Here is a 13,162-nt window from a genome sequence, read left to right on the forward strand (position 1 = left end):
AGATAAATTTACTCAATCCAGAATGAACAAATAGTTAATTACCTGTATCTTGAGATCTACCCATGATGCAGGAATTTGTGTAATTAGTGGATTACATATCCTGCTTGCTTGTTAAGTGAGTTGAAGTTTCAAGACATATCTTGGAAGTTGTGTTCATTAAATGCTTAGATAAGGTTGTTATTATATGCATTGAATTCAGTAAAGAATAGCCATAGAAACATGCGAAATTAAAAATAACAGTGTAAATCATTTTGTTTTACAGAGATAGCAAAGTGGCCCAGCTGTTGAGGGATTCTCTTGGAGGAATTTCTTGCCGTACGTGTATGCTTGTTCATGTCTCTTCTTCTGTTAGTCACCACAACGAGACCCTGCAAGTAATTCAGTTGGCAGCAAGGATCCACAGAATGAGAAGGAGAAAAACAAAGGTAATTAATCTTTAGATTAATTTATGCCCATGTTCTCTGCAAAGAACATTAATATTTTGCTTCAACTTTTGAATCATTGTAGCTAATCTTTTTCAGTGTGAAACTCATATTCAACTATTACTGCCCTTTCAAATTTACCTGGATCAAAGATCTGTGTCTGATTTTCTTTGTTAAATATCATATTTAAACCTGACAGATCAGAATCTGCATCCATTCTCTACTGATTTGGAATTAAATTTATGGATTGACTGTATAATTGCATGTATACATATGTAACCACATTTCTCTCCATCCACCAAAATTCTTATAATCACAGAAATATAATGTCCAGGAACTACATTAATCATATCATATCATAACTTGGCCATGATAAGAGGTTTGTTTTTCCTAAACACATTTTGTTTATTTGTTTATATATATTAAATTAAAAAATATACATAATTTTTTTTTAAATCACTTTGCTGCACATTGCATTGTTTTTGTAGTTTTCAAGTACCAGCTCTGATGACAGTTCAACAGATGATGGAAGACTTAGGAGACCTTTCAAAGGCTGCAGAATGGGAACCCTTAGAGAAGATATGTTGTACAATTCTTCTCATTCAGACCCTGACTATTATACCTCTAGCAGTGAACAATCATGTGATACTGTTATATATGTTGGTGCTAATGGGCAGTCTCTCAGTGACCGTGAAATCACAGACAATGAAGGACCACCAAGGTCTGTTCCAAGGACAAATCCAAGATTACCTAGACGACCAAGTGGGTCAAGGTCATCTGGAGATGAGGGATCCAATTCAGACAGTGGACGTAGTCGTGCATCTTCAGATTTCAAATACGGAAGAGCTGCTATGATTCACAATGAGAATTTTAATGTGAATAGGACTCTTTCTCCAAGGTTCCAGCCACAGCCTGTTAAACCACCATCAGCTGTTAGGGATGTCAGTGTTGTGTCCTCTCGTGCAAAGTCACCACCGATGTCACCAAGTGTTGGACAAAGTCAACATCCTCTCAAAACTCCAGCACGTTCAAGATCACAAGATTCACCTCAAAGACTAACAGTGAAAGGGCCTTCATCAGAGCAGCTAAAAGGAGAGCAGTGGATTGATGGGCCAGGTGTATATTCAAAGAGCAAATTAATGGAGGAGCAATGGATTGATGGACCACAGGCTTTTGTTAAACAAGAACTTGTCAATACCTTGGACCCTGCAAACAAACATCTATTCAATCCCAAAATGAATGCTGAAGAGCAATGGGTGGATGGACCCATTGAAATGATAGCTGGATCTCAACAGCAAAACAAAGAGGGAAAAGCAACCAATGCAAAGTTATCTGTGCACACTAGCTGTAAAGTTGAAAAACAATCAAAACACAAGTCCAAACCAATGCTTGATATAAAAGAACGTCCAGAGAGTACTTTCAGTGAGGAAAGCAACTCGTCAGTGGCTGTGCAAGGCCCAGATTCAAGGCCAGTAAGTTTGCATGAATCTGAGGGAAAAACTGATGCTAACCAGCAAAATGTGAAGCCTTTTGTAAGAGACTGGGTTCAGAAACATAGTACAATTGTTGACAGTAAAAATGCTCCAAAGAGAGAGGATCGGTCTGATATCATGGAGTCCCAGTGTAAATATAAGAAGGCAAAGGCAGAGTCTCATCGTAAACTGAGTGCTTCAACACCAAAACAGTCACCGATGAATTCACCATCAGTTCCAAGAAAAACTAAATGTGACTCACAAGCTGTTGGGAAATTGCAAAAGTCACATTTACCAACACCATCCAATCCTACCAAACGAGTCAAAGATTGGATACAGTCTGTGTCGATAGAACAAACCCAATCAAATTGTGACAATTTTGTGTCAGTTAGTGATTTTAGTTGTGAACTTAATGTGAGGGCATCTGAATTGAATACTTCTCAGGATATGTCTTCATGTAGTAGCATTCAGTTAGAAACTACTATGGAAGTAGATTCTCAGTGTGAAACAACCATGAACACAGCTCCCTGTAGCAGTGATGGTCGACCAGATGAAATGGCTGAGTGCAATATTGGCGACATTAGTTTTGATAGCAGTGTGGACGCTTGTGACACCAGCAACTCACTTAACAGGGAATCTATTTACGAAATGCAGATGGATGCACAATTAGAAAAGAGTGACTTGAAAAATATTGATATCCCAGACAATGATACATTCAGTAGTGTAAGCAAAGATGAGGACTCAGATTGTGAAAATGAACCTCTCCTTGCAAAAGATTTTAGCTTTCCTCATTCTTTGACCGTTGAGAGTTTGAAAACACTTGTTGCAGAACCAGTTGGTGCAGATCAGCAGAAATCAAACCAGGATCAATCTTATGAAGACTGTGAGATTGATAAAAAAATCAAAGAAAATTTATTCATTTATGACAAAGCTAAACCAATATCTTCTTTACATCGTACACCTGATGGTGCTTCAAATCCAAATTTAGTCAATGAACTTGATTATGAAGAAAAAATTGACTTGAAATTCATGAGAGGAGAATACATCATTAACCATGTGCAGCAGATTTCTAGTCAGAATATGGATATTTACCAGAAAGCTACCTCATTTGTAAAGTATGAGGAACCTGATGGTAGAAAATCAAAGTCAAAACCACCGCTTCCTAAACTATCTTGTAAATCTCACAGTGCTAGCCCATCGCGCTGTAAGGATCTGAGTCTCAGCCCAAAATCTTCTGGCTCATATACAAGTAAAACATCCTCACCAGTTGGCCATGTCAGTCGTTCAAAAGAAAAGTCTCGTCAGACTTCAACATCTTCAGTGTCCTCGCAGTCATCTCTTCCATTCACCACCAGTCCATCCTCAAAATCTTCAAAATCTCCATCTCCCAGTAAACTTCCCATCTTTTCCAGTAAAACATCTCGTAAAAAAGACAAGGAAAATAAAGTTGGCAATGGTCGTGTGGTTGAACTGAACACATCCAGTAGAGGAACAGACTCTGACAGTGGTAATGACAGTGGAATTGTTGCACATGAAAAGAAATTGCTTTCTCCGTATAACACAGTGACAAAACCACGCACTCCTAGCCATTCCAGCAGTGGGCATGGCAGTGACAACAGTAGCACTGTTAGTGCTGATCTGAGGTCACAGCTGGGAATCAAAGACAAACTTCATGGTGGGACCAGCAGTGGATATGAGAGCATGTTGAGAGACAGTGAAGAGGCATCAGCAACATCTTCTGGACAGGAAGAGAGCAACAGCGAGGCCCCCAGTGATAAAAAAAAGGGATCTAAAAAAAAGAAGTCAAGTTAGTACTTCCCTCTTAGGTTTTTCTTAAATATGATCTTTAAGTGAAAGAAAAATATGTTAAACCAATATTTAATTAGACATACTGATTGATATTGTAGGCACCAAACGGAGTCGCTCTGCCCCAGCTAGATCAGGGGAAAGTCCTGATGGTAAAGGGTCAGTAATTTCAAGTCCCTCATCAAAGGCTTGGGTTGACACACGGCAGATTCAGAGAATCAAGGAGGAGCCATTTGAAATAAAATTATATGATATGGATGACGTGGAGCGACTTGCTAGGAGACGAAATGAAGAAGAGGTAAATAATAATGATTAACGTTGTTTACATTGTTTTGGTGTTTCAAAAACAAAAGAGGCTGTAAGAATTGCACACTAGAGAGTTCTAATTCCATGGTAGTTTTATGCAGTTGGAGTGATTTGCCCTTGGTGTAAGATAGAACATATGGAAATCTACAGTGAATGACACTTTTGTTCTAGACTTTAGTACTTTATTACTCAACTGAAAGTTACTGAATACATTATTTGCATATATTTTCCCAATATAAGGAAGCTTGATAGTTTGACAAGAGTGATTTCTGTTTACTAACACCTCATTGTCTTTGAACATTTTTCTTGGGGAAATATGGCAAGTACCCCTTTGTTGAAAATGAACTTGTTAAACTCAACGTACACTAGATTTTTCAAAGTCCTAAAACATTTACATTCCACAAAGAAGCTAAAGAAAGATAAATCTTATAGTTTGATTTTTTTTTGTAGGAAAATGATCAAAAAAAGGAAAGGGTGTTGAAGCAAGGCAAACCACTGGAACTCATCGACCATAAAGATCAGATTGTGATGGAGAACCGTAATTGGAGATTTGACTGTCGTTTTTTCATGTGTTTTTGCCGTAATAAACAGAAACAGACAGACTTGTAATTTGTCCAACTTGCCAATAAAATAATTATGAACTTTGGCTGCCAAATTTTTAAAGTGCATTAAGTAAAGAGTTTGCAGGATTTGATTATGTGTGCATTTGTTTTTGTTCTGATTTATATCATTATGCATTGTACATATTGTATATAAACTTTATTTATATATACAGATTGCATGTATATTTACATGCATTTAAACTGTAAAAGATTTTGTACATTTTTATTATTTATGTTATGTATGCAGTAAATATGCAGTTTCCCTTTGCAATAGTGGTTATGCATGGTAGACTTTGGGAATTATGACATCTATGTACTTATATATAATTGTAATGTGGTATTAATAAATATATTTGTACCATTTCAAAAAAATTGTATCTTTCAAATTTTGGATCAGTTCAGCGTTTGGTAAGGTTAATAATGTTGACAAAATGAAAGCAGTAATGAAACTTAAATTCAAGTATGGACTACAGTTGTACAGTGACAACCATGTTGTATGCTAAGGTCACAATACAAACAGCATTTAACTTGAATGTTAAATGTAAGTCATTCGTTTCAGTGCTGAAATGGAAATATGCAGATGCATTCATTTTCACGGTAGCTCAGTCGGTAGAGCGCTCGCTCCGTGATCGGGAGGTCGTGAGTTCGAATCTCGGCCGCGACAGACCTAAGTCGATAAAAATAGGTAGCAACTGTTCCTTCGCCATGCGCTCGGCACTTTGGAGTGAAAGTTGCGGGTCTTTCGGATGAGACCTTAAAAACCGAGGCCCCGTGTCACGGCAGGCGTTGGCACGATAAAGATCCCTCACTGCTCAATGGCCCTGAGTGCCGAGTAAAGGTCAAAATTTGAAGCCCTTCACCGGTATATGGTGACGTCTCTATATGAGTGAAAAATTCTCGAATGGGACGTAAAACAATATACAATCAATCATTTTTACTTTCATCAGCATCAGATTTTGAAATAAAGAGCATTATTAGTTTCATCAATTTTATGTCAAATCAGACTTTAAGTGGTCTAAGCTGGTTAATACAAATACGTCCTTTTTTTTTTTATTTTATTAAGTTAGTGATCAGGTGAAAGAAGAGATGGGCTAAAATCTTACATTGTAAATAAAGTTGTATATTGCAACAATGTTAAAAATTAACATATATTGATACATTTAAGTGAAGGTACAAGTTTGTTACAAATAACACAGGGTTCGATATAACCTTAAAATTACACCCTATTTATAAAATTATAAGATAAAATCAACTTACTTCACTAAAATATAAATATTAAGAGTTTGCAAACCCCTGCTCAGATTGAGCTAAACATTTAACTGTTGCCAAAAGACAATCCTTTGTAGTATGAAAAAGAACTTGATGGCAATTATTTCTTTTCTAAAATTAAGGGCTCAAATCATTTTTCCTGAATTTAGTTGGGTCTTTAAAGTGAAATTATGAGTTGTATCTCTATTGTACTGAGATGTATCTCTATTGTATTGAGATCTACATGGATTTTAAACAGGAATTGACACACTGTTCTATTTGCGCCAGGCAAAGGTTGAAGGAGATTTCCTGCTTCCAGAACTTTCCTTTGGCACACTGTTCAATTCACCGGCCAACCTAAAATTGAAAAAAAAATGACATGTACAATCTGGTTAAGGGAAGTAAAAGACCAGATTCCTATCAAAATATACAGCTACCTTGGAGGTAGTCGTTTTCTGTTTACTAAGGTGCATTTGTGTTAATTTAGATACCAAAACATTGACAATGAGCTTTTGTCCCTTGAATGAATAGACATAATACAAATATAGCCCTTTTATTCGGTAGATCCATAGATATATCGACTTCACAGAAAAGCATATCGACGAAGTGTGAGGTCGATATACGTTTCTGTGAAGTCGATATATCTATGGATGGACCAAATGAAAGGGCTTCATTTGTTATTTTATTTGTTCTAGAGATTGAAAAACAAAATATGAAATAGTGGGAGCAAGGCACAAGTTTTGTTTCTTGTCCTTTTTTTTAAGACATAGAGACTAGCGATCAAAATAAATTAAGCTGTTTAATGTAATTGTGTTTCCTTTATACTGATAGAGTAATTAAGGGAATTTAAACATGTTAAAAGGCTACATTTGTTTTATGTTTTGTGTCGATTTATGAAAACATATCTAATATCTTTTAATATAGAGTAGATCCTTATTCAAGGCATTGTTATGTCTTATCAATTATTACAGATCATCACGATAATAAATTATAGGAGTTTAAGTATAATTTTTCCCCCAAACACCAAGTCATACACTCTATTACCTATTGTGAATTCAGCACTCTTGTTGCTTTACATAAGATTATTTCCATTTTGTTTAGCTCACCTCAACGAAGTTGGGGGAGCTTATGTAATACCCTCGGCGTTGGCGTCGGCGTCCCAGGTTAAGGTTTTTGGAGCAGTTTTCTTTTCAAGTACTTCTATGGCCTATATTAGTCAGAGATGCATGGAGGATGCTTCTAGTGTGTTTCATTGTACCAGTTAAGGTTTCAGATGCTGCAATTTCAGCTAAAGAATGACCAGGTTAATGTTTTTGGAGCAGGTTAAAGTTTTTGGAGCAGGTCTCATTTCCAAGTAACTATTAACCCTATATTGACCAAACTTGCATGGATGGTACATCTAAGGATTCACACTACTGCACTTGCTTCGGATGCTGGATCTGACCTACATTTTCCGGATGAGTAACCAGATTAAAGTTTTTGGAGCAGATCTCATTTCCAAGTAACTATAAGGCCTATCTGAACCAAACTTGCATGGATGATGCATCAAGGGACGAACAATCTCAAAACTTGCTTCGGATGCTGGATTTGACTTACATTTTCTGAATGAGTGATTAGTTTTAAGTCTTCAGATAAGTCCATTCCCAAGTAACTGCAAGCCCTATCAGACCAAAATTGCATAAATGTTGCATCTAGGGATGCACACTCCTAGATTATTAGTTTAGTGTGGGACTTTGCCTTACTTAAAGACAACATTCGTTGAGGTGAGCTCTGTAATCTCTGATTACCTATATGTTTTAAACATCAAGTTGATATGCGTTTCAGAATTTTTGAATAGTAACACCGTCGATATGCTGTTATATATCTTATCAAATGATCAAGTTTGAGCCAATCAGAGAGCTTGTAATAAATGAGAAAAATAATATATATATATATATATATATATATATATATATATATATATATATATATATATATATATATATATATATATATATATATATTGAGGATGGCAATCAAATGCAGAATTGCTAATCGGTTAACTGCAAGGCGTTCCGACTGATTAACCAGTTAATCGTTTCAAAATACACATTTCCCTTACTTTTTTCAAGTAAACCCTCTGCATATATATAAGAAATTTTAAAAAAAAAGACCTTAGTCATATTTTGTTTATGCTTGATCAGTACACTTTACGTATTTTATTCGTATTTTGTTTCAGTTTCAAAAGAAAAAAAATATAACGAAAACCATGAAACATCCCTGAGATATCAAAGACGTTGATAATTTTTCAGACCAGAATTTATACACAAGATCATTCTGCATTGTCACCATAAATAGACATTTGGTTTGAACTATTACTTATTAAATTTACAATGTTTGTAAAAAATATAATTTGACAGATAACTGCAAAGGATAGGTGGGGTAAGATACACACTGTAATCGGTTCACATTACTCAATTTGTCACTTTGTCACTTGCTATATACCTCTTGTAACTTACCACCTTTATAGCAAATTTGATACAAAAATGTCAAATAATGTAGTAAACCAATTTCCCTTCTTGGCTACTTGTGAGATCTTGAAATTTGAACATATATATGAGACAAGTTTCATGAATTTTGCATCCACAGTTGTCTTGCCTTTCAATGGCCTGAAATTTGTTAGGGTAAAATTTTAGTTTTTGGTCCTTTTCATGCAGTTTACATGCTATAACAGAAAAAGATTTTTGAAGATTGCCTTAATCTTTATAGTTTTGGCTTTTTGAACCCTCAAGCCATGGGAATGCGTACGTACACGTGGACCATGAAATTCTGTTTCACTTCAGTTATAGTAACTTGTGCACAATTAAAAAAAAACTTAAATTTTAGAAAAAAATGTGCAACAGTTTTCAACATACTAGTACTTCTAAATTGAAGCATATATTAAGAGTTTTCTTCAAAATAATTCTTGTTTTAAATACATTCAAGAATTTTGCATTTCCTTTGTTAATATCGATGAGTATAGAAAGTGCGCATGATCACATTGTTCTGCTTTATAATTATAAATTTCAATATCAATTTTTCTATATTTAAAGGTGCTTAGACACAGATTTGAAGTAAATATTTATTCAAATTTTCTGTATAATTTCATGACTTATATGTTGCTATAGCATTTAATACGAAAAATTGATAAAAATCTTATTTTATCTGGAAGTTATTGAAACTTCGAATTTCTGGACGCGTTTGAAAGACACATCCTTGCACTTTCACAAATTTTAACTTTATCCTTATTACTTTAGAAAAGTAGCAATTTTGTTGTTTGTTAATGAAAAATATTAAAACTATAATGCAGAAATTTCAGAGTAAAAATGTAGAAAGCAAAATCCTCTCACCAGTATTGTCAGTCTGTGATCAATGGTGTGTGCAGAGTTTAACAATTGAACACACTCGGTGAAACGTAAACATTAACAACAACGGAGCTCGTCCCTGTTTACAAAAAACAGTTTTACGTTTCAAGGGTGTATTCAATTTGTTAAACTCTGTACACAACTACAAAACACTGAGCACAAGCTGAGAATACTTTAAGTCACTTAAAGAGTGGGATTTGCTTTCGCACATTTTAACTCTGAATTTTCTGGATTATAGATGTAATATTATTCATTAATACACAACAAAATTGCTACTTTTCTTAAGTATTAAGGATAAAGGTAAAAATTGTGAAAGTGCAAGGATGTGTTAATCAAACGCCTCCCGAAATTCGTAGTTCCAATAATTTCCAGATTAAATAAGTTTTTAATTTTATTTTCGTGTGAAATGCTACAGCAAAATATAAGTTGTGATATTATACAGAAAATTTGAAAAAATATAAACTTCAAATCTGTGTCTATGCACCTTTAAGTACCATCATATGATGGTGAGAGAAATATGCGTGTACTGACCTTCCAATTTTAACTCGTAAAACAGGCCATCAAATTTAATTTTAAAAAAAAAAACTTGAAATTTTAAAATCTTGAAAATTATGAAATTAAGAATTTTTCTCCATTCAAATTAATTGGCCTGCATGAAATACGATGAACAGATACAGAAATGATGAACACTTTATTTTGATCAACTCAATACCTTTTGAAAAGAGACTTTCACTGCTCCTGATGGAAGTTTCCTAATTTTACCATGATCTTTAATAACTTTCTTTAAATAAACAAAAAAAATCAAAGAATGAAAAAAGTTCAGTAAAATAACTACTTTAAAATATAATTACTTTTGGAGAAATTAATTTTTTAAACGCAATAATCATTTAAAAAATATATGTAACATTAATTACTACATTATGAATATAAATGAGATTATTTAAAATAAAGAAATACGTAAGAACTCCATTTTTTTTTATCGTAACTTACATATGCCTGATAAATGTATATCAGTACCCTGATAAATTGTGCCAATATCATTAATTATCTAGGGGACTTCACCACAACCAGAAATTAGTATTTATTTGTGATATCATAATAGACTTACTATTTGAGATTTCTTTTTCTTGACTGTCTTTGGCTAGAAGGAAATTGTAACAAAAGTTGATGATACACTGTACATGGATGGTATGACAATTTTTTTGTTAGCTATTCTACATATATTGCTCATAATTTACGTTAAAACGGGTGCATACAATCATACAAATGAGTCATAATTACACTTGTACCATAGCTTACGATAATTGATTGTTTAAGATTTTACTCTTACATATTAATGTAGTAAATCTACTCAGCAGTTATGTTTTTACGTATTTTTATACATAAAGAGATGAAATCAAAAGTAACATGATACACACTTCTGTGCCATTTTACTAATGGAACCAATGACTTTCACTAAAAATTGAAGCACAAAAATGAGTATCTTTAACCTTCAGGGAAATTGAATAAATCATACAATTTTAGACTGCATATGGACACTCAGTTCTGTGTAGGGGTGTGGCTATAGGGGAAGTCCTACTCTATATATAATACTTGTACCTCAAACTGTAAGACTAAGTTCATACAGAAAAAAGTACGAATTATAGAAGAGTTTCTGGACGTGAAGGATTCAAAATTAAGTATTTTTACCGTTCCGTTAAGATTTTATGAATTATTTGATTATGTCTTATTGAAATCTGAAGAGTTATATTAATCAAATTTCCTTTGCTCATTGCATGCAACATATTTCAGTAAGTTTGTTCAGTGTTGAGATTCCCCGAAAATAGCCCGAGAGCTCATTATGAAGTCACAAAGTTCTGGTGAATAGCTGGTTATGTGCTTTTCAAGTTATTTAAAAGAAGTTTGTAAGATAGATATTGGCCGATAGTTAGGGTACATTTTGTTGCTCTGTACGTAATGTCGCCGGCGATAATATGCATCTACACTCACTGCACATATTGTCGACCATCGGTACATATTGACACCATAGGGGTTTGTTAAATGTTAAAATAAATAAATTTTGAATTTACTTTGAATACACTTAAAAAGTTGTTACAATAAAGACAAGAACACCATGTTTAAACAAACGTCCCGCACCCATAAAAATGTATATAGGTGTGGTACGTTTTTTTCCCTGGTGATAAGTATTAAAATCGACGTGAAGAAATCTGTATGATTACATATTCTACAATTTTACCAAGTTTATTCAAATCACACAAACACTCTTGTAGGGTTGCATTTTGTAATTGTTTACAAACAACGGGCGATAGACACTTTTTCAAAGAAGGAATTCTTCAAAATCATTTTAAAAAAACTTGAAAGAACTAGAAACTTTAAATTCACCAAATTTTTCAAAAGTCTATAAGATCAAAACTAACGAGTATTCTACACTTTATACAACAATTCCTCACGATAAATTAAAATTTAGACTTTTTGATATCATAGACAACTGCTTCTTAAATAAAACGGAACTCGGAAATTTTTGCATTCTTATTGACATCATTTATGTAGTCTTCGGAGACCAAGTTTTCCAACAAACGGTTGGAATTTCGATGGACACTAATTTTGCTCCTTTATTAGTTGACCTGTTTTTATATTCCTATGAAGCATAATTAATTAAAAAAACTTCTACTGGAGAAGAGGAAAACACTAGCTGTGTCCTTCAATCAACATTCAGATATATCGACGATGTTTTATCCATTAACAATAGTTATTTTCATTCGTATGTCGACTCGAAACAGTGAACTTGAAATAAAAGACACCACAGAGTCTGCAACGTCTTTTTCATATTTAGATATTTTACTCACTATAGATGTAAACACCAATTAACAACTAAATTGTACGACAAACGAGATGACTTTAGCTTTTCCATCGTTAACTTTCCTTATGTAGTAATATTCCACTATCACCTGCTTATGGTGTTTACGTCTCCCAACTTATTCGCTTCTCAAGAGCTTGCTCTGAGTACGACCAATTTTGAAAGCGAGGCAGACTACTCACTGATAAGTTGATGCTACAGGGATTTCAACAGCCTCGTTTAAAGTCAGCATTTCCTAAATTTTATTGTCCCTATAATGACCATGTTAGCAAATATAATCTATCATTGGGTCGTATTTTGATTAACTTGTTTCATACCAATTGTTAGGCCTTTGTTTTTGTACTGAATTGAGTACGGATAGTTCCGTCTACCCGATTAATACATAGGGCTCACGGCGGGTGTGACCGGTCAACAGGGGATGCTTCCTCCTTCTTAACACCCGATCCCACCTCTGGAATTTCCAGGGGTCCGTGTTTTATGCCCTCTCCACCTATCTGTATTGTTTGTGGATTTCTTTTTGAGACAGATCACTGTTCGTTATCTTTACCTTATACATTCTACCTTGTCTACAACCACAAGCAGTTTAAAAATTCTTTCTGAACTTTGTAGAGTTATTTCATAGATACTGTTCAGCTTTATTTCTGTATTTTATCTATTAAGCTCTCGTCACTCAAAGCCCCTTACAGTCTTACTTACATTAAATATCTTCTGCCTCCATTTCTTCCTCTGCAAACGATAAAAACATTTTTTTTAATTCATTTTTTACGCTTTTGTATATATGGTGTTTTATTTCTTTATATCTTGAAGCTACAAATGATGGAAGCTGTATAGCACGTATTGTGTTTATCTAGTTCATTTTTTGATGTAGGTTACCTGCCATATTTCTCAAGAATTTTTTTTTCAAGACGATGAAGTATCAGTTAACAGATATCATATTATTTACTTATATTGGGAAAACGCATGCAAATAAAGATATGTTACTTTATCTTGCTCTGTTATACATGTACTGTGTAATGTTAAGAGTAAAAATTGTGCCATTTACTGTAGATGTTCGTTTATTCTATCT

At 34.0% G+C, this 13,162-nt stretch overlaps 1 protein-coding gene and 1 long non-coding RNA gene across 2 annotated transcripts in view; one reads left to right on the forward strand and one right to left on the reverse strand.

Moving 5' to 3' along the window:
- The window catches only part of LOC133182145 (uncharacterized), a 97,146-nt gene extending 92,166 nt beyond the window's left edge, over nucleotides 1-4,980 (forward strand). Inside the window, exons 14-17 of the mRNA XM_061316873.1 lie at nucleotides 263-425; nucleotides 911-3,701; nucleotides 3,802-3,998; nucleotides 4,457-4,980. Coding sequence (XP_061172857.1) covers nucleotides 263-425; nucleotides 911-3,701; nucleotides 3,802-3,998; nucleotides 4,457-4,615 — 3,310 coding nt within the window. The 3' untranslated portion in view covers nucleotides 4,616-4,980. The remainder of the gene's footprint in view (nucleotides 1-262; nucleotides 426-910; nucleotides 3,702-3,801; nucleotides 3,999-4,456) is intronic.
- A 709-nt stretch (nucleotides 4,981-5,689) lies between these two features.
- On the reverse strand, nucleotides 5,690-12,824 carry LOC133183544 (uncharacterized). Its single transcript, XR_009720669.1, has 4 exons — nucleotides 12,793-12,824; nucleotides 10,348-10,380; nucleotides 9,952-10,020; nucleotides 5,690-6,213 (listed from the first exon to the last, which is right to left on the reverse strand). It is a non-coding gene; the product is annotated as an uncharacterized LOC133183544 (long non-coding RNA).
- Nucleotides 12,825-13,162: the final 338 nt, after the last annotated feature.

The sequence above is a fragment of the Saccostrea echinata genome, unplaced genomic scaffold (assembly GCF_033153115.1).
Source record: "Saccostrea echinata isolate AGI-Se365-2 ecotype Australia unplaced genomic scaffold, CSIRO_AGI_Sech_v1 ptg000009l, whole genome shotgun sequence".
Lineage (NCBI taxonomy): Eukaryota > Metazoa > Mollusca > Bivalvia > Ostreida > Ostreidae > Saccostrea > Saccostrea echinata.